The following is a 26,822-nucleotide window of genomic DNA, read 5'->3' as shown; positions in this document are numbered from 1 at the left end:
AGTTGCTTTTGCTTATATTGAAATATGGTGTGGTACTCAGGGACAAAGTTGATAGTGGGTGAATCACACCTACACATATACTGGCTTAAGAATTTTTATTAGTGGTTGCATTAATGTGGAGATGTGGATGAAACAACGACTGAATTTTGCCATCTCTAGCGAACTATGGACCTACTTTATACTTGTAGAGTTAAACACATAGCCCCAAAAAAATATCGCTTTTTTCAGATATTCTTTTGTAAATTTGTTAAGGGTTTAACCGTTGTCTTTCAGTTTCTGTGAGTTTGCTTTCAGACAGCCCTGTGTTCTTCAATACTATTGGAATATATGAGAATTGAGTCATTCATGTATATCATACTCTGCAAACTCGGCTGTGTTTTTAAACTCCTCAATTTCCACAATAATGTAATTTAATAGTGGGAAATCTGTATTGGTGGAGACCAGTGTGTGTTGAGAACACAATGCTTTGTCTCAACGGAGAGTTACTCCCAGGTTAGTAGTGGCCACTTAGTGGTAGCCTGGCATGGGATCCAATTTGGAAAATAAACCAGACTCTGTAAATCTACAAAGATGTTATCCCTTATATGTGTGGGGTTGTGCTCCTGCTTAAGCACATACATGGCCACACATATTGAGTATGTATATTCTTGCAAAGAAAGACAAACGGTAAATCCTAGGGGTCCACGTGTTCAATTTGTCAGTGATCCATCCACAGTGCTAATTTTCATAGAACAAAATAAAGTCTTCAAAAATAGGCTTTACTAGACACGCTGCATGTTACAGCAGCAGGTAGAGACCCCGAATGACAAAGTATACTGTCATATCAGTGCTCAGTTGCTCCACTGAGGCATACCACTCAGTGCTCCAATGAAGTTTAGTACCCCCTGATATCTTAAGAGACATCATTAGTTGCTGAACTGCTGTGCAGTGCCCTGTGCATCCAGAGATACATTATTTTATACCCACTGCTGTACACCATATTTGCCTTCTGCTGCACAACATTGTTGGTCACTTTTTATAGATGACTGCATTTTAGCATATTGGCACATGGCACGTTAGTCTTGAGTTATTTTTCTATTGACCCTTACCTGGGAGGGACATTCTGATCTGCAGTCCTGTGCAGGGCCTAGAATGATTCCAGTCTTTGTTTCATTTATTTCAAATCTGCAAGCGTAGTTGCTTTCTTCTGCTTCTGAGCTGAAAGCAAGATCGCACAAAGATTAAAGTCAGGATTTTAGATAAATGAGTGCAAACAGCTGCATTGACAATGTGGGCGTGTGGAACCCCTAAATTCGTACACCGCAAAAGACACCTCAAAAGCACACCGACAGGTGGGTGGATCGGGGAAACTATTAAACCTTGACTTCATGAGGCAGTGTGTCCAGAGACACACAAATTCAAAAAAGTTCTAAGTCCCAAATGAGCAGCAAATTCATTACGAAGTCAGACAGCATCCCCAGTAGCATCGGAAAGTAACTTGTCTCACCCCCAAATTTGAGGGTTTATATAGGAAATGTTCTCATAGACTAGTATTAAAAGTGTAGATTCATCATGTTGTGAGAAAAAGAATACATTTTTGGCAAATCAGAACATAGAAACAGTAAGCATCATATTGCCTTACTATCTAAGCATTATCCCACTACATGAATATTGATTCAGCCCGCAATGCTAAAGTCATTTGAAGATGGCAGAACAAACTAATTACGAAACAAAAGTGAACTATTGTGAACAAATGCAGTACAGGGAGCAGATGGTAGAAACCTTGAAAGTTGAAGTGTTAGTAAGCCCATGCTAGAAAGTCTTCTTTGAGAAAAACATCATGACTTGAAGGAAATAATAAACAGTGAATGTGCATGATGAGACATCCATTTTGAAAAAGAAAGCACTGAGGGCTAGTTTGCATAAGCCAGATGAATGCACGTTAGCTGGTAACATTAAAAATGGTTTCATAGGAAATAACATCAAGTAAGTGTACACTTACATTTGAGTGTAGATTCACATTATGCACGCCAGAATTAATGCACAAATAACATTAATAAACAAAAACTGATACAACAACACAGCAGCCTATGATTATATAGTTTATGTATGCTAACTTCATCAGGCACACGTTCAGCCATACACAATACTTTCACACCAGGGTGCATGACAACAGCTCCCCAGTGTGCTCTCTGAGTGATGTTGTCATTTTGAGTGCTTTAGTTCGCATGCAATGCAGATCTGGGATAGGTTATGTAAGCTGTAAGAAAATGGGTTACTGGTGGAGGGTGGGCAAATTCCTATTCAAGCAGCAACCACAATCCTTGTCAGGGTGGACTCACAAGCAAACCCCAAATTAACCTGTGTGTAACCCTCTGTTAGCTTGGCACAAAAGCAGCCAGGCTTACCTTGGAGTCAATGTGTAAAATAGGTATGCAGCAGTTCAAAGAGTACTGAATTGAAAACACAACACATGAAAACAAGACAAATCCTGCACCAATTTAGAGAAATAGAGTAAAATGTAATAAATAAGACCAAAATGACCAAAATTCCAATTACTAGAACCGGAGATATGCAATTTTAAATATTTAAATGAAAATAGTGCCAAAAAGAACAAGCCAACTGTGGTAATCTGGTTGCACTGGACCAGGACAAAGTCATATGTTCATGATGACTACAATGGAACGCAGGCCAGCTACAGGGACCCAGTTAGGTTTGCTGAACAAAGTACCTTAAATCCTGGATGCAGAGCGATGTGGAATTCCACATCAGAGATTCACCCTACAGTGGAAATTCTTAGAAACTGCGAGGCTGCGATGTGATGTCCTGCATGTCCTTGTCAAGGATGCTGTCAATGAGGGCTTGCGATGCAAAGCCCTGCATCAAAATTGGCAGGTTTCAATGAAACTAAAGGACATGCGATGCAGAGCCTAAGGGTCCAGGACTGGGGTAGCACCACTTGGGAGGGAAGGACTCACAGTTGGCATTGCCCAGGTGCTGGGTTCAAAACAGAGGAAGCCTGTTAAATTCCTGTGGCTACGGATCAAGAAGCCAACCTGCTAGCCCTTGGAATCACTGTGGTGGTCTTGGGTTCAATGCTCAGATCCCGTCCTACTTACCCAGTAAGGAGGGGAGCACAGTGGCAGTCCTTCTTGCAGCAAAGCAGCACTGTAGTCCTTCTACTGAGTCTTCCACACCCTCTCCCTCAAGTTGTCAGGCATCCCTTCCTCCCCCTCCTGGCCCTAGATTGTCTGGGTACACAAGAGACTAGTGACAAACCCTTTGTGAGAGTGTTCAAGCAGAGCCTTTGTGAATTGCAAGTGTGGTAGGTGACAGCTCCTCCCCCTCATTAAGTCAGAGTAACCAATCCTGCCAACACCTAGTTTCCCTTTGTCTCACTGTCTAGGTGAATACACAAAGACCAACTGCCAGCTACACCTAGTCATGTGCCCTGCGGACAGGCTGCAGGCACTAAATGGCCAGGACAGGAAATTCCAACTTTCTAAAAGTTGCATTTTCAGAATTGTGAGTGAAAATCTGACTTTCCAATTAAAGAGGATGTTAAGTTACAATTCTTTAGACACAAAACCGTCTACCTGCTCCCAATTAAAAGTTAACATTTATTAATTGTAATAACATAACCTAATGTTATCCTATGGGAAAGGTAGACCTATGGAAGTGAAAAACAAATTTAGATGTTTTTCAATTCCAGGACATGTAAAACTTAAAATGATGTGTCCAACTTTTTTAATACACTGCACCCTGCCCTCTAGCTGTTCAGTGCCTACCATAGGAGTGACATAAATATTAAAAAAGAAGATTTCAGCCTGGTAAAATGCTTGTTTTGCCTGATTGCCTGGTTGAAACAAGGGGTTTAGCTTGGTCAGTAAGATTTGGGGGGTGAGTGTCAAATTTTCTAACAATCACATTGCTGTATCATTTTAAAATACATTACATGACATGCATAACATATTAGGGGTTTGAGGGGCAGTGGAAGGGGAGAGGAACACACATTTGTAGGGGTAGTGAGAGAAAACACAATATTTTGTAATATAATCAACATTTATGAGGAACTGCAAATTAGAGAGAGAGGGAGAGAGCATGTGTGCATTTTTGTCTGTGTATATGTAAATATTCCTGGTGAATTCTGACAGACACCTCACCATACCCAACTGAAAGCAGCAGTACCAAACTATTTACCAGAACATACATTTATTAGGGAGTGAAACACTCCACAGAACGCCCCACCAAAACTATGCTCCTGGGTTGAAATGTCAGTTTAAAACTGTACACACAGAGTGCAATGACAGGCCTGAGACACATTTGAAGGACTACAAAAGTGGGTGGCACAATAAGTGGAACAGGCCCACTAGTAGCATTTAATTCACAGGCCCTGGGTACATGCTGTACCACTTTAATAGGCTTTGCACCTTTTTGGAACTACTTTTATCTGAACATATAAAATTCAATATCTCCAGTTCCACTGATTGGATTTTTGTTGTTTTTGTCTCAAAGTATTAATGAAAGCATAATCCATTTTCCTAAAGTGATTTGTGATTTTTCTTGTGTTGTGTTTTTACTTTGTTACTGTCTATGTGCTGCATGACTACTTAATAAATTGCCTCTAGTGTCAAGTTTCAAGTTTATTTAGGATTGTGTGGTTAGTTAAAATATTTGCAACATAGAACAATCGTAGAATGAATAGAAGGTTAAAACAGTCCAAATGGCAATATCACCATGTCTCTATTGCAGAGTCTCTTAAGCCTCACTGCTTTTTTGGCCAAGCTACCTAAGGGATAAGCACCATTTTCAGCTGTACAGCACCCTGCAGCAGTGATGGCATCAAGCCTAGTCTTACCAGGGCTGCTCTTAGCTCCTAATAATAAGAAGAATTGGTACAATAGTAGGAAAAAATACACAATCCTCAATACAGCAGTGAAGCTGTAAATCAATCACTGGAAGAACAGTTCATTTATTCAATTCTTTTCATATATTTTAATCAAACAATAGCTGTCTAGCTATACTATGCTGTATTATGTTAAGGTGTATTATATTCCATTGTACTGTCCTCTGCTAGGTATTGTTAGGGGACGTTGCGCCAGGCTGTGCTATGCTACAACATGTTGTGTTATATGGTGTCCTGTTTTGCTATGCCATGTTGTGCTGTGGTTTCTTAAGTTTTCTGTGCTCTGCTATGCTGTGTTATAGTGAGTTGCTAGATGTTGTGTCTTGATGCACTTTGCTGTGTTATTTTATGGTTTGATGTATCTTTTTGTGCTATGCTGTTCTATGCTGTGTTAAACATGGTGTTTGTGCTATGTTGTGCCATGATGTGCTATGCTTGGCTATGTTATGCTTGTGTAATGTTGGGACATGCTGTGCTGAGCTATGTGTTATGTTAGGGTGTGCTGTACCATACAGTGCTGTCCTATGTTATGTTAGGGAGTGGTCTTGTGTTGTGCAACACTATGTTTATAATGTTTATGTGTTTCATTGTATGGCGTGCGCTGTGTTATGTTTTGTCATGCTATTTTAATAGGGTGTTTTTTATTGTATGACACTGTGGTATGTTAGGGTGTGCTATGTTGTTCTATACTATGCAATACTGTTGTTTTGGGGGTATGTTTTGTTGTGCCCTGCTCTGCTTTGCTGTTTAAGTTATGGTTTGTTGTATTACATTGTGGCATGCTGTGGTATGCTGATTTATTTTATGATGTGTTGTGGTATGTCATTTTACAATCTAAAATGTGATTATGAGGTAGTGTGTTATGTGGTATCATGCTGTGTTATACTGTTACATGTTGTCTTTGTTAGGGCGTATTATGTTGTGTTGTGCTGCACTATCCTGTGTATGTTATGGTCTGTTATGCTGTGTCATGCTGTGGTATAATGTGTTATGATATATTGTGTTATGTTCTATAGATCCCTCAAAGAAATACATCATTCAGGCATGGAAACAGGTTAGATTGACCTGCCCATCTTAACTTTTATGTATCATGAGAGTTCAGCAACACTACGGATATTAATTGAGGCTTATATATCTCACTTTTTAGCTTCCTCTATGCCATACTAGCACTGATTATTATTATGTTTTTAGGTTTTACTGTTTTGCATCTTTTGTTTGGACCTATGGCTGAAACTAATAAATTATTGGCTGGTACGGTCCATCAGCACTCCTTTCAGGTCACAGACAGAAGGTCAGGTCCTATTTTGATCTTCCCGTGGACCAGAGACTGTGCTGAGGATGGTACTTTGGGATGCCACATTTATGTCTGGCACTAGCAAGTGGGTGTGCTGGCTCATGACTCTTCCCTAACCAGTGACATAGAAGTTCTCAGGGGCAACCCTACCCATCATTTTAGCAGTACCAGTTTGCACTACTGCAAACAATCATACTGCGCCTCTCCATCCTAAAATCCAAGATGGGACAACACTTTCTCCTTTGTGTCAATCTAGGGGGCTGGCCAGGGAAATGAGCAGTTCCCTACCCTGTGTCCACTCCAAACCAGTTCTGGTGTTAGCTTCCTTCCCACTGGGATCAGAGCCACCTAGCAATTTTGGACCTTGGGGACCAAGGCTTTCCCTTCTTCAGGTCTGTTCTAAACTATGAATGTGCAGGCAACACCTCTGTCCTTTTCATAGGGATCAGATGCCTAATACCCAGGCAATTCTGTAACCAGCTCTAAACAATTGTTCTGCTCTAGGAGCAATTTGTATGCCTTATTACCATCAAACACTTGCTAGGCAGCTGCTGGTAAGCTAATGCAAATTAGCCGCTACTGAGACATATGGGGTATCCCTTGCCTATCACAGGACATATTTCACGTGGGTGCTCTGTCACGCCTCAAACAAAAAAATAAATCATTTTCTTTTTTATTAAGATCTTCATCCATTCTAGTAGTTGGATGCTTCATCATGGGGTCTCATCCTGGCCCCTAAAAGCCAGGGTGGGCTCAACAGTGTTCCAGGGAGCACGTTAGATATTTAATGTGACCAGGGGATCCTATGAACCTATGTTCATAGGATGAGACCCGATGATGAAGCATGCCACTACTAGAGTGTGTAAGGGTTTTAATAAAAAAAATAAAATTATTTTAATTTTTTCCTTTTTGAGGCGTGACAGGCCATCCAGTTGGAATAAGTACTGTGTTGTGCAAGGGATACCCCAAATGTCATAGTATTGTATTCTAGGGAGAGTGTTTCCTTTGGGCCCATATTCTCAATATAATGGTCTCCCCCTCTCTTCAGGTGTATAGGGCCTAATTTGGAAGCCTTTCCTACTGTAAGAACAACATTCTAAAAATTACTTTTCCTAAATATTTCTAAAAAATGTAACTTCACCAATGAATTGGACCTTTAATAAATGTGAAAAATAGTCTATGTCCTGCCAAATGTTACAAATTAAAGTTTGCAATCTGTACTTTGATATTTTCTAGACATTGGACTAACATGCCAAATCTGATTTCACAAATGTTCCACTTTTAAATATCAAGCACCCTACTTTGTGGGCGGCAATGTGCACTTAGGAGTGATTTATTAATAAGTAAAAGCAGGGTTTCTCACCAGGTAAAAAGAGATATTGTGACTGATTTGACAGCAGATTTTCAGGCTGTTGCAGCCAGGCTACACATGGTAGTCCTGAAGTAATTGTTTTCAGGCCAATCTTGCGGATGTCACAGTAGGTGCTGCAGTCCATAGGTGTTATTTCCTCCACCATGTGCTAGGGACTTATAAGCAAGTTAATATGTCAATCAGAAATAAGGAAATTTAACCATGCTTAAAGGGGGGGAGCACAGGTACTTTATTTCTCCATAGCAGGGTTAAATTGCGCTGCCCACGTGTGGGCATACCCTTCCCACTTAGGGCAAAAGTGAAAATGAGGTGGCGTAGTGAGCAAAAAAACAATGGATTAAACCCATATCTTTGTGACTGGGGGTGAATGTTTGCATTGTTCAGCATTCCAACCATCATCTGTTCTTTTTGCATTTGTCACCCTAAGTGGGAAGGGTATACCCAGACATGGGTCCCGTGCTCACTGCACCACTAAATTCAAGCTAGTCTGACTGAAGAAGGGTGATACCCTGAAACTGGTCCTAGGATGCGTGTTTCCTGTCCAGGGAGGACCTGGCTTAGCAGTTTGGGCTGGACTGTTTCCATGGGGAACAGGGTCAAGACTGATTTGCATATGGCTGGGTCCAAACTAGGGTGGAGTGGTGAGCAAAAAAACCAATGGATTAAACCCAGATCTTTGTGGCTGCGGGTGAATGATTGCATTGTTCAGCATTCCGTCCATCATCTGTTCTTTTTGCGTAAGTTGAAAAAACAGCAAAAATAGGGTCCTGTTAAAGGCAAAATAGCTGCAGTGACCATTCAGAAAAGCCTTTTTGCTACAGTATTGCTCTCAGTTTGATTAGGGTGTGAGTGACATCCCTTAATACAAGTGTAGGTAGCCTGGCATCAGCATGCAAGTTCTAATTGGGGAAGAATTCAATTAGCATACCTGTTTCATCTGTAGGTTACCAAGCAGAATGATGCTCTCATGTATGTTTCTAACAAGTCACAGATTGTGCTGACTTGTAGGCTGACAGTCTTGTCCATATGTGTGCTACAGCTCAAGTTGACCCAGATGACAATTCTAGCGAAGATGGAAATGAGTAGCCAAGGGGAATGTGAGAATAGAAGGTGACAATTTATCTTTGGTCTTGTGCCCCTGTGATTGTGTTCAAATTTATTATTTAATCTTCTAGGAGCCAAAGTTAAGAGAGATTAGAGTGTGTCATGTGTTCATTATTAATCAGATTTCAGTAACTTAAGGGACCTTTATTCAGATTCCTGACACCTTTAAATTGGAATTCTAAGGCCTATGCACAGACACTGTTAAGGGTGGACTCCTCACTATGTATTATAAGTCGTTCCCACTGATCACAACAAGAAAGGAGTAGAGCTCTCAATACTTTGGATTGAAACCATGACTGCTCTTCCCCTGATAGAATGTTCTGTAAAGTGGGTGTGTGAGGTTATTACTTCAGATCTGAGCCCTTCATTGAATACATTGCGCTAATAAAACCTGAGGAAAGTGTGCCCAAAGTGATGGTATTTGATTAAACAATCATTCTTTTTTTGCACATAATCTCATGGAATTTAGTATTTCTCTCCTAGAAATCTAACAGGCAATCAAGCCTGTTAGATTTCTAGGAGAGAAATACTAAATCACTCACACAACAACCCTGTATTTGCTGCCCTGACAGTGTGATCAAAGTAAACCTTAACTATACTGTGCCAGTGATGTACCTAAAGCATGACAGCATTGTATATTTAAAAATGTGGTTTGATCTATTTAACTTTTGTAATAGTTATGGCAACCAAAATTCTGATTCAAGTACTTTGGTCAGGCTGTACCTCCCTTCATAGATCTATAATGGAGACCAGAATGGAGACCACCAGAAACTGTTTTTAATTCGGGTTACTTTCAAATCCAGTATGATCCACTGGCTTAGCTGGAAGCAGTTCTGATGAGGAAGACAAGTCACAGTCTGGTCTGTTCCCTACTTTTGTTCACCAATGGTACACAAGAGATGTGCAGTATCTGGCCAAATGCATTTCCATAGAACACTACCATTTGATGATGTATATGGATGTAGAGGAACATATAGAGAGTGTCCATGATCTGCTGAAGCTCTTACTGGCTCCCTCTGCTAACCCTAAAAAGTACCTTATTCCCTCTATGCCCTTTATATACCCAAACATAAGGGTGTCTAACAATCACAGACAAAGTCAACAGGAACAAACAAACTATAGCAGAAATGTAGTCCTCTGCATTAGTGTTTCCTGAGAAGCTTCTCTGGAACCTTTTTGTCCAGCTGTTCTAATAGGCATCAGAGATCAGATTGTAAAAATAAGTTTACATTTTTTGTAAGCTTAAGAGAAAGTCAATACTTTCTAAGAAAGCCAGTGATGTGATAATAAAGAATCCTGGCAGGGCTAGCCAGAGTTGGTGTTCAAGATTACAAATAATGTGGGTAAAGATCCAATCCTAACAAAATACAAAAAAACAGAAAGTATGCTACGGATCTAATTGTGCTGAAGAAACTGGAGTGGAAACCTTCTATCTGGAAGGATCTTGTACAAATTACAAGTAATCAAGACGAGGGGTCTTTCTGGCCCAGTGCAGGATAACGGCATTTATGTCATGCCAGAGATCCATATTTCAGAGGGGAATTTTAGTATCAACACTCCACATTTCTCTATAGCTATCCCTGCGATGTTCTCCTCTCTCCCTCCCAACCACCCCCACCCCCTTCTCAGTTTTCCCCTCACTTGCATTTCTATCAATGCACAATTGAACTGGTTCCACATCTTCAACCTTATTTCTGACTTAAAGTGGATCTAATCTTTATTACAGAAATCTAGCTAGCAGATGACTTAAACTTTATCCTTCATGAGGCCATCACCCTGAGGTACTTTATTAAATCCCAGAACTCACTACCAAACACTTCACGTACAGAATAAACAATAGCCCTCCCTTGAATTCTTGACTCCTCCGATTCAGAGTGTGAAGTCCTGTTTATTATTTGTCATTTTTATCCTACCCTACCCTGCTGTTCTTTACATTAAGTTCATATAGACATGTTGACCCCTTCAAACCCTTCATTCATTGTAGCCTAACAAGACTCTGTCACCACCTTTTCTCCTTATCATTTATTCATTCTTGGAGACTGCAATACCCAATTGAACCAACTCAGATTGCTCAAGTCATATCTCTGCTCTCAAACCTAGGAGAGCCTGACAGAACCCCACACTCATCAACAGGTTTCTGGACCCACCAATACTGCAGCACACTCCATGAACACCACTGTCACCTCACCTGCATCTCTAGCCTTCTTGAATAAGTAACACATTTTCTCAAGTCATCATCATCAATTATCCAGAGAAGATGCTACCCTCCATAAACTCCAAGAAACACGTATGACTCTGTAAAAACCCCAACCCCAACCCCAACTCTTAGGCGACAGACACCTTCCAGTAAAACACCCCATTAGGATATCTCTTTATCAAATCCCTGGGTAACCTCAATGCTTGACAAGTTAATGCAGATGACACTGTTACACCCATCAAAAAGACTCTGCACTCCTTGCTAGTACACCAAGAAATTGAACGATGACAAATCAAAAAAAAGGAAAACAGAGCTGGAAATCAGCTGTAAAAAAATGTTCAAGAGACAGTCAAACTGAGCATCTGATTTCACAAACAAACATACTGAACCTCTATCGGGAAGGTAAATATGCTCTTGTACTAGACCTGCATCAACAAAGCCTCCTACCCCTCCCAAGAGCTTCAAAAATTAATTTTAACTTCAGGAGCTCAGACTGGATCGCCACCAAAGTCACCTATACTCAAGTCCTCTTCAACTCTCTAGCAGAACAAAAACCTTTGAAAGCTGATGCCTTGGAGCCCTACCTCTTCTCAGATCCACCTTCTACCTTTGTTATGCTATAACTACCCGTCAGAGCATCAATGTACATTGTTTTTAGCCAACTGATTATGGAAGAATTTGTGGACCTCTTAACAGCTGTGGCTATTTCCGGTCCCCGGTTGAATCCTGCCTTTCTGACTCCTGCAATATTATAATCCTTTCTCCATGATGGCAGCCAATGTAACAAAGACCATCCTCAACATGTGCATCCTCTACAGGTCCTGTCCCAATGTCCTGATGCCCTCCCACTTCAAACCACTTCTAAAGAAACCAGGCATTGACCCCACAGGCATGGCCACTTCACATTAACCATTCTTCATTGGGTATATTCTCCCGACATTGTTGAAGTACATACTTGTACTGATACATAAACTCAGTACTATTTTTTTTTGCTGTGGAATCTGTTAGAGAAGGATAAAGAACAACGAGCAAGTTACATCTGCTTCACACACTTGCTACGTAACAGCAACAAATAACTATGAGTTGACACTCTACCTGGGGTGTGTATTGAATGGAGACTTTTAATAAGAGCTGAATACTTTTTTTTTTATATCTGTGGCATAAAGTACCCACTGCCATACAATTTAAGGATATTGCAACTCTCACCGAGGAATCTCATGACCATATGGAGGAAAAGGGCTGATGGCCTTTTGTTATGGAACTTAAGTTATGGAACTCTGAGGTCACTTGCAATATCATTATCATGTACAGCAAGGAGTACTTTATTCCTTACCGAACATGGTCATGCCATCACCTTTCCCACAAACCACTTAAATCCTTGGTGCATAGGTTTTTCGTAAGAAAGAGAACGCTTGTGTGAAAACATAAAGAATATAAATAGAATCTCTAGTGCAAAATTAAACACATCAAAAAGCTGTTAGATATTTATTGATAAAATATATTAGAAATGGTTAATACAAATCATTTTTGTTTTAAAAGGTGCAGTAGCTTGGAATGTGTAGAAACATGCAGAAACATTCTAACTTTTCTATAACTACCCTGTGAGTAAAAAAATAAACATGTTGCCATAAATGCATCCTTTCTGGTTGTCATGGTACAGCTATAAAAACAGAGCAGAAGAAAGAAAAGCCACATTTTGTTTCATGCTCCGTGACCGGACAGTCTTTCCCCTCGGCTGCTGGCTCTAACAGTAGGCACTGTGATGTCAGAGTTCGACTGCAATACGTTATTATGTAGGTAGTCTGGCACCGAGACCGGTACATGGCTTCAGAGGTGGGTGTTTGTGGTGTTACACCCTCCCCCCCAATAAATGTATTTTCTGAGAAATAGTTGGATACAAGTCCTTTCAGTCGGGTATTGTGAGATGTTAGTCGTATTTTACCAGAAGGTTTTACATACACAAAGAGAAAAATGTGCACACACTTTCCCTCTGTGTTTTGAAAGTCCTCAGAAATATTGGTTATTTTACAAAATATTGTGTTTTCTCTCTTAGTAATCCTACCAATCCACAATCCACTCTCTTTTCACTACCATGTATGTATTTTGCACCATGTATGTTGTATAATACATTTAAACATTATATGCCAGCCTGATTGTCAGAAAATCTGAAGCTCACACACACCCCGCCAATCTTACTGACAAAGACACACCCCTGCACCAAGGCCACCTTACAAACAATAGCCTACACCCAGTTCTTGGTGAAGTAAAAAATCTTAAACTGAATGTTTGACATGGGGTCTGTAGTTGGCAGTGGTTTGCCCCCTATCTAAGCAGGGACCATCACTCTAGTTGGGGTAAGGGAGTCACACAGTTAAGATGACCATTGCTCACCCCTTTGTAGCTTGGCTCAAGCAGTCAGGCTAATCTCAGAGGCAATGTGTAAAGTATTTGTACACACACACACACAGTATTACAAACATTTTCACTGAGTCGTCTCCAACAGTCCGATGTCACTCGTGAGGGAGTGCAGGCTGGTCACGGAGTCGCACGGACCCGGTTACAGTACCTTGGAAAACAATGAGAAAACAAAGACGTTGCATGGAGTCAGGGAGGTGAGATGTCGCTGGAGCCAGTGTGGAGTTGGTTCCTTATTGCCAACAGGGAGGTGAGGCATTGGTTCCTTACTGCTAGGCAGGGGAGGTGAGGTGTTGGTTCCTTGCGTTTGCAGGGAAGGTGATGCGACGTTGGCGGTGAGGTGTCAGTTCCTTACTACAAAGCAAGAATAATGGATCTAGCAGGTCAAAACATGAGGTGTCAACTTTGTGATGTTGTGACCATAAGTGGTGGGGCAAAGTCAAAGTCAGGGGCCATGGAGAGTGATGATACGGTGCTCTAGACTCACGCTGTGGCCAGACTTCAGAGGTTCTGCGGCGGCAGCGGGCCTGTGGTGTAGGTCGCAGTCGTTGCAATCAGTAAGGAACACGGCAGGCAGCTGTGCAGAGTCAGAGAGATGCGCTAGTACTGAAGTCGTTCTGGACGTCGATGCACTACGTTTTCCCTTGTTACACCAGAACTTACTCCCAAGGGCCCAGGAACTAGATTTGGTACCACTTGGCAAGTCAGGACTCTCAGGAAGAGAGCCCATGCGCTGGCAGGTGAAGTCTTTGATGTTCCTAGGTCTTCTTAACAGGAGGCAAGCTCAGTCTAAGCCCTTGGAGAACCTCTGGAAGCAGGATGTAGAAAGCAAAGTCCTTTCTTTTCACTTCCAGGAAAGAAGCAGCATGCAGCAGGGCAGCACTGTAAAGCAACAGGCACAGTGGCAGCCCCTCCCACAGCATCAAGCTCTTCTTCCTGGTAGACTCTCTATAGTGCAGAATGATTCTAACTATGTGGGTTCAGAGGTATAGTACTTATACCCATTTCTGTCTTTGAAATAGGCAAACTTCAAAGAAAAGCTTTTGTAGTGCACTGGACCCTGCCTTTCCCTGCCCTGGTCCCAGACACAGTCCAGGGGGTTGGAGACTGCTCAGGAAGGGCCATCAGCCTGGTGATGGGCCATCAGGACATGCAGGGCACACCTCAGCTCCCTTTGTGTGACTGTCTAGAGTGAATGCACAAACAGCCCAACTGTCATTCTGACCCAGACGTGTATTCCACAGACAGGCAGAGATATAGAATGGTTAAGCAAGAAAATGCCCGCTTTCCAAAGTGGCAATTTCAAAACTACAATTCAAAAACCAACTTCACCAGAAGATGCATTTTTAAATTGTGAGTTCAGAGACCCCAAACTCCAAATCTCTATCTGTTCCGAATGGGAAATTCATTTAAGAGGTATTTCAAGGCACTCCCTTTGTTAACCTATGGGAAAGTCAGGCTTTGCAATAGTCAAAACCGAATTTAGCAGTCTTTCGCAATACGGAAATGTAAAACCCACCAATACATGCCCTACCTTTTTAAATAAACTGCATCCTGCTTATGGTGTGGCCTTTGGTCAACTTTAGGGGTGACTTAGATATAGTAAAAGGGACGGCTTGACCCTGGCGGGTGCACCCACTGAAATGGCAGTTTAAAACTGCCCACACAGACATTGCAGTAGCAGGTCTGAGACATGTCTGCAGGGCTAGTCATGTGTGTGCCACAATCAATGCTCCAGGCCCACTAGTAGCATTTGATTTACAGGCCCTGGGCACACATGGGGCACTATACTAGGGACTTACTAGTAAATCAAATATGCCATTCATGAATAAACCAATCACCAATACAGTTTAGACAGAGAGCATATGCACTTTAGCACTGGTTAGCAGAGGTAAAGTGACCAGAGTCTTAAAGCCAACAAAAACAGGTCAGAGAAAATAGGAGTAAGAAGGCAAACATTTTGGGGATAAGCCAGCAAAAAGGGCCAGGTACAACACTGAACTACCCAGGCTTGCTTTCTAACAGAATGTCTCACTTATCAGGGTTCACAAGAGAGGAATATTGAATATTGGTGCGCAAGTCGGAGTGGACTTCACCTTCCCTTGTTTTTGTCTTTTCATAGAACTTTACATTGTCAGCTCTTCGAGGACTCTGAAGTAACTGAAAGGTAACCACACAGTGATGGGTTATCATCTCAGAAAAACTACCATATGGCCTACTTAAAACAATTCAAACTCTCAAACTCTCCAAGCGTGACTTTGACCCTGTCATGGCAACAAGATTATCATTTTTATTAATCCCCTGGCTTGCCATTTTACATGTTCTTTTAATTTATCTTGTGTACATTTCCGGAGTCCTGAATATGACCAAATTATGATGAAGTTATGATGAAGTGGCCTCCTGGCCTTCTGCCAGTTCTCATTAAAACTCTTGAACCAATTCTCACCTGTCTCCCGATGGCACAGAGATTACACTCATTGTACTCTGCGGAATTGTGAAATAGGAGGGTGGGATTTCAGACTGATCTGGTTCAATTCTACCATAATATCTTTCACACAGCTGATTGTAAATACTACTTCAATTGAGCACTGTATGTTTAAAGGTACTTCAGGGCTCAAGTAGAGCCAGAAACTCTTCGGAATAACCCAGGTGATTACCCTGTTTGAGCTAAGGATTTATGCCCATTTTGGTTCACCCCCACTGGTTAACGAAAATAAACTTCACCCACAAAGCATATGTTAGGCTTTTCATCCTTGGTGTGGTCTCCCTTAAATTTTTGCCTCTGTTTCCCAGGTTGTTGATGTCTGCTGGACTGTTTTTGCTTTTTTTGTTACTCTGGGCATTTTACCACTGCTAACCAGTGCTAAAGTGCAAGTGATCCTATACAAAATGTGTATGTAATTGGTTCATCCATGATTGGCATACTTGATTTACTAGTAAGTCCCTAGTACAGTGCACCAGAGGTGCCCAGGGCCTGTAAATCAAATGCTACTAGCGGGCCTGCAGCACAGGTTGTGCCACCCACATTAGTAGCTCTGTAAACATGGCTCAGACCTGCCACTGCAGTGTCTGTGTGTGCAGTTTTAAACTGTAAATTCGACTTGGCAAGTGTACCCACTTGCCAGGCCTAAACCTTCCCTTTTCTTACATGTAAGACACTCCTAAGGTAGGCCCTAGGTAGCTCTAAGGGCAGGGTTCAGTGCATGGTTAAGGTAGGACATAATAGTAATGTGTTTTATATGTCCTGACAGTGAAATACTGCTAAATTCATTTTTTACTGTTGCAAGGCCTGTCCCTCTTATAGGTTAACATGGGGCTTCCTTTAAATATGATTAAAGTGTAGATTCCCTTTGGGTGTGGATAGACATGTGGAGTTTGGGGTCTCTGAGCTCACTATTTAAAAATACATCTTTTAGTAAAGTTGATTTTAAGATTGTGTGTTTGAAAATGCCACTTTTAGAAAGTGAGCATTTTCTTGCTCAAACCATTTCTGTGACTCTGCCTGTTTGCGGATTCCCTGTCCGGGTCAGTTTGACAGTTGGGCTGGTTGCACCTCTCACTAGACAGTGACACAAAGGGAGCTGGGATGTAGCCTGCATATCCTGATGAGCCATCTGTGCTAGGAGGGAGGGGGGGAGTGGTCACTTACACCTGAAAGGGCTGTGCCTGCCCTCACACAATGCAGTCTCCATTCCTCTGGTGTGTTTCAGGGGACTGGCCTGGGCAAGGCAGGATTTCACAAACAAGAGAGACTTTTCTTTGAAGTAAGCCTACTTCAAAGGGCAGAATGGGTATCAGAAGGGCACCCAAAGTTACAGACTTTAGATCACTTCTGGAAACCAAGAGGAACCTCTGCCTGGAGAAGAGCTGAAGAGCTGAGGAAGAAGAGCTGCCCTGCCTGTTACTGTGCTTTGTGGAGCTATCATGCAGTTGCTGCTTCTGCCTCTGCTAGAGGACAAAGACCGGACTTTGTGTGCCTTCCTGCTTGTGAAGAACTCTCCAGGGGCTTGATTTAGAGCTTGCCTCCTGTTGTTGAAGTCTCAGGGACAGCAAAGACTTCTCTCTGCCAGCACCTGGAGCCTCTGCTGAATCTCTTACCCTGCCAAGTGGTGCCCATCCAGTTCCTGGGACCGTGAAAGGAGAAGCTGGCAGAACAAGAGTGAGAAATCCACGCATAGACCGCTGTGCGGGGAAAAGGTCAAAAACTCCGATACTCGGCTGAAAAATCGATGCGCTGCCAGCTTCACAGCTGAAAATCGACTCTCACCTGCAGCGCAACTGAAAGATTGACGCCCGCGGATGGAGAAAAAACGCGCAGGATCACTGATGGAGGCTGATGAGATTGCAATCTGTGCTGCGTGGTTTTCGGATCATCGTGCGGCAGGATTTCCGACGCAAACATCGCAGGCATGAAAAAAAGACGCAAGGCCTGCCCGGACCCGAGAGTGCGGTTCGAATCGATGCATCGCTCTCCTGCAGAGAGAACAAACGACGCACGCCGACTCGACTGAAGGAGAAACGACGCACGGTCTCGCTCGTGGTGATATCGACGCATCACAAGCTCTTTTTGACGCACACTCACCCGTGCGGGGTTATTTTTGCTGCACCCAGGTACATTTCCACGCTAACAGCGTTAGTGTTGTGTTTAAAATGACATGAAGACTCTTTTTGGTTTTTAATTGATAACTTGACTAGTGTATTGTGGATTTTTGGCATTTTGGTCTTGTTTTGTTTAGATAAATATTTTCTATTTTTCTAAACCCGTGTTGTGTCATTTTGTAGTGTTTTCATTAAGTTACTATGTGTGTTGTTACAAATACTTTACACCTAGCACTATGAAGTTAAGCCTGCCTGCTGTGCTAAGTTACCAAGGGGGAGAGCGGGGGTTAGCTGCAGGTGATTCTCCTTTACCCTGACTAGAGTGAGGGTTCTTGTTTGGACAACCTGACTGACAACCAAAGACCCAATTTCTAACAGCATTCTATAACGGTAATCAGGTACTATAATTACATAACTCAATGCTAATCATGTTATCAACTTTTGAAGGATTTAAAGCCAATTGAACACTGTTAGAATTCGACCCAAATATCTGATAACGCCACACTGAACTTTGCCGCAAGAGCTGAGCTCAGCAATTAATTTTAATGGCTGAAAAATAAACCAGATTGTGTAAACTTACCTATAAAGGACTCCTTTATGAGTTCCCCGGATCGGTATCCCCGGGAGTGGGATACAGCTCTGGCCAACTAGGAGTGGTCTGGAGTTTCCAGAGTCAGACTTTCCAGGTGCGGAAACACTGGACTTGCATGCTCTGGTAAGACATTAACATTAGACAAACATAAAAATACAGAAACACACAACACTGCGACTAAGTAAAATAAACATCTCTGCGGCATTTGGTAGCAAATCATCGACAGCAGCTTTTTTTGTCAAACTGGTATTACAATGTACTATTTAAAGAGCGCCAGCCAGCACCACTCCATGACTCAGAAGAATTTCAGTAACCTCTGCTGGGTACACTAACTGTTGTTAAATGCCTTCGTGCAATTATATGGCTGAGCTGAAGGTGCTGGTGCATAATCATAAGGTCACGGACAGTGATCAGTAATGCTTCACTCAGAATGAAGCTTTCACACTCCTCTGAACTTTATTTGAATTTCACAACAGTGCTAAACAGGTAAATAAAAACGTGCCGGTGCTCAAAGTCCTCCTCTTAAACCCGCGGCTGCTGCAATTAAATGTGTGAACACGGAATAATGAGGGGGCGTAATCCTGAAGCCATCTCGGGCCTAGGCAATCCATTTACAGGCACTCCCTGCCCCTTCAGCTCACTCTTGCAGCTTTCTGCTTTCTACCTTTGTGATGCTTTTTCTTTTTTCTCTTCCTCCGTCTTTCCCAAATGTGTCTTTTGCTCGCAGCAAATGATTGAGGCAGAAGACTAAGCGCCGGCCCTCAAAAATAAGTGCCGGTGCCCAGCACCGGAAACAACAAGCACAAATTAAGCACTGGGTGGAACTGGAAAGCCTTTCACTAGCCGTGAGTAGAACTTTTACATCCCGGAGGGTGTATTTCACAGACTTCTATTCGAACACTCTCGCTACGGATCACTGCCCCAGACCTTCACTCTTGCCGTTTGGATGGCTCTTAAAGCCTCACTTCTTTCAGCTTTACCTGAAATAAAACGTCCTCTCCGCAACCCATGTGACCTGAACTGATCTCAGGGCCAGGTAGTCGCCAAGAGGAGCATCATACTACAAATAATGGCAGTGAGCTACCTTAATACCCCACCAATAAAATCTTTTGTCATTAACGTCGTGCCTGGAAGTAGCGGGGAGGTTAAGAGGCTCAAGTAATTCTTAAAGTCCCTCTGCCCATTTCTGATAAAGGATCTTTCGCACTTTATGGAGATAAGGCTGCCGCAATCATGTTGCAATCATATATGTTCATGTTTAAAAAGGATAACTGATTATAAATGCAATGACTGAATTGTTAAATATGTTTAGAGCTGACAGTTTATAGAGTAATTGTCAAAACATGTTAGCCCTTCTGGGTGGGGGGGGGGGCTGATGAAATGCTTTTTACTTGAAAGGCAGATCAGCATTTACATGTTTGAAGACCACTTATTCTGCTCTGTGTTACCATATTATAGGGTATCAAGGAAAATGGCAATTTTTGAATGCAGGAAATGCTCCTTTGGTATATCCACGCTTAGCTTTTAAACGAGGCTCCAATATGAAGGAACAATATCAAATCAAGGATCTTCTGATTCATAGCGAAATATGAATAATTTCCACTCCAACTCCAACATTGCCAAGTTTACCCCCCACTACAGAACCATTTTTCCTGTGGCAGGTGCAATGTCCTCCAGTTCTTAAGTGGCGAAGTCAGGCATGCCGTATATGAATAGGACCTGGGAGACTAGGCAACCTACCAATGGGGAATATAAGAATGCCATACACAAGATTACTTGTCCAAGCCAGTTGAGGTTTATGGGTATGACTTCTAGAATGGTCACATTAAGGATTGCTTTCTGAGGCGGTTTGATTGCCCCCTTCTTTACACCACAAGGCAATGCGCCTCAATGCCAAGCTTGTCTTTTCAGAAAAATCTAAATAAGTTTCACTTTTACGACATGTCCCTTTGAGCTCTGGTGTTTAATCCTCAAAAGGGGCCAAACACTGCTCGCTTTTTGTGTTTTGGTAGGATCTGTGGTAACAGGTGTCTTTTTTCATCAGTGTAACCTAGGACCACACATCCTGTTTGTTGGAGTGAGAGTGGACCGAGAAGGAAGGAATTTGGCTGGGTGACCACCACACTGCTGAGGGATCCTGTATTTTTTTAAAGAAACATCAGATCCCGTTTATCTTTCAGTTGTTTAGATGTTGGACTCATAATTTGCAGGGCGGATAGTAAACTTACCTGTGTCCCTGTAAGTTGTTCCTGTTTTGCAACACTTGTTTCTGCTCTGTTCCACCGTATGGTCTTAATGATCTGTCAGTCCACAGTTACAGAGTGAGAGGCTGAATTCCGTTATGGGAAAAATGGGAGTGGGACCACTTTGTTCTTCTGGTTGTTTTCCTAGGTGTAGGAGAAAAGACATTTAGTTATCCTATAGGTTAGCCTGTGGCTTTTTATTTTTAAAAGGTCCTTACGTTCTTTAGTATTTTTCTTTTACTATTCTTCCATTTCTCATTTAGTTCATTTTTAAAATCTATGAGCAACATTGCTGGTTTCTTCAAACCTTTTCTGGTTAATTAAATGTATGTAACCATAGACTATTTACCTGAGGACACCTGTTGCTTCATTGACCATTTCTATCTTGAGATACCATCCTGGCTATTTCCTGACGCAGATGTCTCTATTCTGAGTCTTTGTATTCTGCAAGTTGTGAGAGCCGCCATGGACAAGACCCTGGAGAACAAGGATACTATCCCTAAGCCCTTGCTTCAAGGGGACCTGCTAATCCTGCTTTTTTGCTGAAGGGTTGTGTGAAGGTGCTCTTTAAATACTTATGAAAGAGATTTAAGAATAATGTTTATCCTCTACTTATTTGGTAAGAAGGCATAAGAGACGCAGGGTTAATTTCCACTTCATCAGTGTCTTCTGCATCATCTTTTAACCTGAAGGTCTCAGCTATGGTCGATTCAATCAGCAAGTAGGAAGACTTGGGCAAGATTTATAGTTATCTCGGAAACAACCTTGATTTCCCAGAAAAAGAAGCTACTCCCAGTACCAGTAGAGGTCTGTTTCACCAGTTTAATAAAGACCTACGCCCAGAATTTCGAAAACTTCCTGTAACGCAACGCAGCGCAGCAACTAAAGTTGCTACAGTGCATTGCATAACAGGGAGAGAGAAGAAAGCTACTAAGATATGGAACTCTTTTCCTCTCTCCCTGCACTTGCACACTTTCGGTTGATATGTGCCAATGCACACACACTTGTGCAATAGGCGTGTGTGCATTCTGTAAGGAATAGTTTATATACTGGAAGGGGGGCCTAGACATAAAACTAGGACTATATATTGTCATTCCTGGACACACCAGGACTAAAGTGATAGCATTCATTGACAGAAAAATGACTACATGGATGTATCCAATTGTTCTATTACCAGACTGTAGGTAAAATGGGCAATCAGAGGCTGTGCGCTTTGTTCAATTTCAGAAATGTCTGCCTAGTCTAAGGAAGAGAGAGGGCGATAGCAGGTTTTGCCATGTCACTAGGTTGGTACTCCAGTCTGCTTTCCTTTGAATCCTGACTTGTAGTCTTTCATTTACAATGATCAAGTCTCAAGTGGCAGAAACCAAAAAATGATGCAACCCAGACTGTTTAAGCAAACAGAGGAGATTCTCTGGAGCGTCAGTGGTGGTGAGATACATATAAATTTGATATGGGAATTATTTTCATTCCCTACTGACGTAACTAAAAGAAAACAACCAGAGCCACGTTTGAAACATCAATACGGCTATTAGAATTGTGCAAAACTTGCTTAAATGGTTTTATCCTACAACACAAAAAATGCTGTTTTCGTTTAAATAAGACTCATCACAACCCAATCACCTATGCTAGGGTGAAGCTCAGAAAAAGGTGCTTGAGCGTGGATTTTGGAGAGGGTCTCCAACACTGCTCCTTCATTCACACTAAATGCCTGCTGTGCTGCATTGTGAGGCGACCCCGCTCAGCAGTTAACGGCTGTCTGTTGTGTGATTGAGCAAGGGAGGGTTGGTGGAAATGTAAGTGCGCGTATTTTTTGCCCCTGGTTTTGCCTACATACTTGGCATATTCTTGTGGTGCAAGGAAATGAACGGAGGAGGCTCCAGAAGGTAATGGGTGATACACTGTCTAGGAAAAGGTTTTTGTTGCCAGGGAATCTCTAGCTTTCTTCTTAAAGAAGCAGAAGTGAATGTTATGAGTAAACCACATGAAGTGGAGGTGAATGAAGACCTTGAATCTGGAGGACTGTCTTATCACATATTTACCTCTATGGGCATTTTACCCTATGTTTCATTATGTTTGTGCTCCCTAATAAACACAAACTCAAATGTGTACTTCAAAGATCAGTTATATATTCCCTTGGAGTGGCACTCGACTGTCCTATTTTGTTGGTATGAGATGGCAATAAACAAAGGTGTTATAGCATATACATCAATACCACATACATACCTATTCGTAAAAAGATGCCACACATGGTATCATAAATTGTATACAGTTCACAACGGAGAAGCACATACACATTTAGGTATGCTCGTGGGTACTGTGAGAAAAGGGCGAAGGGACATAGTGCCGGAAACCTGGCAGAATGTCTGGCTGGCTTGGTTCACTGTGGGGAATAACCATAAGGGTTCTTGTGACCGTACGTTTTTCCCTCCCCATCTACCCACTCTTCGCTCAAGATGGCCTTCTACAATCTAAAGTGTGTTCTATGACGTGCACCTATTCCTGTCCTTCCCCAAACTGTGGCGAATAAATAGAAGGGATGGGGCTGATTTATAGAAAATGAAGAGTAATTTGACTGTCAGCAGTTATATTACATATAGGAGTGTGTGTAGTCCTCAGCAGGCTCCTGATTTAAGCAGGACCTATAGCGTGTGACAGCTGACAGAAACCTGTGCTCACCACCATGGTACTTGATAAAATATGTTTGTTGTGTCACATGTGGCACACTATATTGGATAATGAAGACGGCACTGTGACTGACCTGGAATGTCAAACGTTTTAGAGTTATGCCTCTTAATTGGTCCTTCTGAAAGCATCTGGTAAGTGCAGGGGTGCTGAAATATATGGACTAGAATAAAGTAGCCATGATTGGTCCCTACCATCATTTTTTTAATTTGTGGAGAGTCATCATAAAATAATAAAGTTGGTTATGAGGAGACTACTTACACAATTTAAAACTTCGAGGTATTCTGTTTTTAACACCAATTTCTTGAAGCACATTTCTCTACGTTGATGGATAGTATAGTCTGGGACAGAGTATGAGACTGCAACACGAGCACTATTTGACACCTGGTTATAGTGGGGGCAAGAGTGAGTTAGCCACAAGTAAAGCAATATCCTGTGCAGCCAATCTGTTGCTTTGAGATGGTTGTCTGTTGATCCCTGTGGAAATGGTGCCACTGATAACTGTAGAGATTCCAGTCTAGGAGAGTATGGAATGTTATCATTCTCTGGGGGCTTGTGAGGTACCGTTCCTTCTGTGTATGTTGTACATAAGGTGTTTGATTCTGAGTTAAATTCCTTGGCATAATTGGTCAGAAAATTAGGTCTCTCCATGGCCTAGAGTATAAAGATAGGATAGGTCCTAGATGTATAAAGTGATACTCAGTTCCCCTTACAAGTTTAGCGAGGCCTTCTTTTGTTTATATATTGCTTAATTTTGGGAGCTGCGGGCTTTGTGTGCTAACCCTCGGCCTCTCCTTTGGCGTAAGAGAACACATCAATAAAATATGCTCAAAAGCCATCTACCTAACCTGCGGTACCCCTACGAATTTTGGATTGGGACTTGTTTCACCACACTGTACGGCTTCTGATAGACTGGATAGAGAATAAAAAAATTCTAGCATTCGCGTTAAGAATTTTTAAATTCTATTAAGGACACGGAGGCGAGAATTATGCTTCTCTTTCCATGCTTTATTTTTAACAGCAGCCAATGAAAACCATGGAAAACAAAAAACTACATATCCCAATATATGATATGTCACGTTTTAACCATAGAGAAGGTAGCCTATAAAGTGTTGCATCACACCAAGCCACTCCTCTTTCTTTGTCCAATATTCGCAACAGAAAAAAGTCAGTCTTAACATGAAACTTGTAAACGCAATCCTAAAAAAAAGAAGATCTGGAATCCAACTTGACTGGAAACTTGAATGGAGCCAGAACGGACCGAAATTACTTCTTATCATTCCCTAGGAAAAAAGAAAATTCAGGCTTAAAAGCTGAACATCATAACATGATACTTGTATCTACTACCAAAGGGTGGGTTAGCACTGAAAAACAGTAAACTTGTACATGAACTTCATAGTAATAATATTTACCAAAAGATAACATAAACAACAGTGCGGTGGGATAATCCTCGCCTCCGTGTCCTTAATAGAATTGAAAAATTCTTAACGCGAATGCTAGAATTTTTTTTATTCTATGTCAGGACCGGAGGCTCAGATTATGCTTGTTCAAAGCTGATTCACAACCACCGATGCAATATCTACAATAGGTTTACAATAGAAAGTTTTAAAAGGCGAAGGAGAAGACCAGTCTGCTGCCCTTAGAATGTCCTCTAAACGAGAGCCCAAAGCAAAAGACTTTGAATCCATAGCACCTCTGGAAGAATGAGCACCAAATCTAGAAATATCAATGCCTGCTTCATTCAGTAACCATCACATCCATCTACCAAGGGTGGCTAAAGAAACAGGATGATAAGGCTTAACCAATGAAATGAGTAATTGACCCCCCATATCAGAACAAAACTCTTCTGTACTCACCTCGTAAGCTCTAAGGCACTGCACAACACATAGTTTGGGGTTGTCCACAAAACAGGGATAAGAAACGGACTTCAGATTGCATTTAGTTCTACCCGAAATAGAAAAAGTAACCTCCTCAGGGGAAAAAACTCTCTCAGCCAAATCCAGAGCCCTAACATCTGAAAATCTCTTACATGAAATTAAACATTACAACATCGTGAGTTTAGCTGAAAGCTGTTTCCTAGACAAAAATCTATTGGAAGGCCATGATTCTAAGAAACGAAGAACAATGTTCACATCCCAAAGGGAACAATAGCGCGGGCGAGGAGGATTAGCCAATCTGATACCCCTCATTAATTTACAAACAATGGGAGACTCCTCAATGGGTTTACCCTCCACTGGTAAATGACCTGCAGAAATAGCAGATGCAGATCGATAATTATTAATAGAGCGATAAGCTAGACCTGATGCCGCTAAAGAAGATAGAAAATTTAGGACCAGACAGCAATCTGTTGAAGAAGGATCCGCACCCCTAGAACTACACCAAGAACTCCATTGCTTCCAAGCCAAAGTGTATCTCTTGTGAGTACTGGAGGACCCGGAACCTGCAATAAACTCGTAAGACTCTTGCGAAAGTCCTGGGATGCTCCATCTTTCCCTGAAAGACGCCAAGCCACCAGGGATAGCTGACCCGACAGGATCAATGGATGCAAAAGACCCAGAGGGTCCCAGAGAAGATTCTCCCGGAAGGGAAGTAGGATCGGATGATCGCAACTCAACTTCATTGCCAATGGGAACCATGCCTGAGATCTCCAAAGAGGTGTCACCAGAACCAACTCCGCCTGCTGACGTCTGATCTGAGCCAATACCCTGGGTATCATTAAGAAGGGAGGAAAAGTGTAACTCCGTTCCTGAGACCTGTCCTGAAGAAAGGCATCCGTCTTCGATGCTTCCGGTTCTGGTCTCCAACTGAAAAAACGTTTGATCTGCCGGTTGAGGCGAGACGCAAACAGGGCTACCGAAAAGGGACCCCACTGACCAGAAAGTGTCCGGAAAACTCTGGGATGTAACCTCCAATCGCTAAAGTCTCTCAGGTGACGCAAATTCCCGTCCGCCACCATGTGCTGGCCCCTGGAAGGTACTCCACGACGACTGAAATCTTGTGCTGAAGGCAAAAATGCCCAGACTCCTTAGCTATCTCCGCTAAAATGCGGGAACAAGTTCCCCCCAACTTGTTGACATATCTCACCGCTGAGATATTGTCCATGCGAAGGAGAACACAACAGTTCGCCCTGATGGGAGAGAGACTCTTGATTGCAAATGAGCCGGCTAGGAGTTCCAAACAATTGATGTGGAGGTTCAGCTCCGTGTTGGACCATCTGCCTCCCGTGGGCACTGATCCGCAACGGGCTCCCCAGCCCCAACGACTGGCGTCAGACTCTATCACTACGTCTGGGTAAGAACTGAAAATACCTCTGTTGTTCCAGGCTTCCACATGTTCCAACCACCAATTCATCTCTGCACGAGATTCCTCTGAGAGGAGAACCTGATCCACATAACTGAGACCTCTCTGAAGGTGGGATATCTTTAAACATTGAAGG

General features: G+C 42.2%; 1 protein-coding gene across 1 annotated transcript in view; it reads right to left on the bottom strand.

Annotated features, from left to right (window-relative positions):
• The window catches only part of NKPD1 (NTPase KAP family P-loop domain containing 1), a 104,638-nt gene that overhangs the window by 62,965 nt on the left and 14,851 nt on the right, over nucleotides 1-26,822 (bottom strand). The window contains exons 2-4 of the mRNA XM_069207736.1: nucleotides 20,687-20,845; nucleotides 18,447-18,578; nucleotides 1,089-1,197 (exon numbers count right to left, since the gene is read on the bottom strand). Coding sequence (XP_069063837.1) covers nucleotides 1,089-1,101 — 13 coding nt within the window. The 5' untranslated portion in view covers nucleotides 1,102-1,197; nucleotides 18,447-18,578; nucleotides 20,687-20,845. The remainder of the gene's footprint in view (nucleotides 1-1,088; nucleotides 1,198-18,446; nucleotides 18,579-20,686; nucleotides 20,846-26,822) is intronic.

Source organism: Pleurodeles waltl, chromosome 9, assembly GCF_031143425.1.
Source record: "Pleurodeles waltl isolate 20211129_DDA chromosome 9, aPleWal1.hap1.20221129, whole genome shotgun sequence".
NCBI lineage: Eukaryota > Metazoa > Chordata > Amphibia > Caudata > Salamandridae > Pleurodeles > Pleurodeles waltl.
The sequence above is the reverse complement of the archived record's forward strand: the minus strand, read 5'-3'. Positions and strand labels throughout refer to the sequence as shown.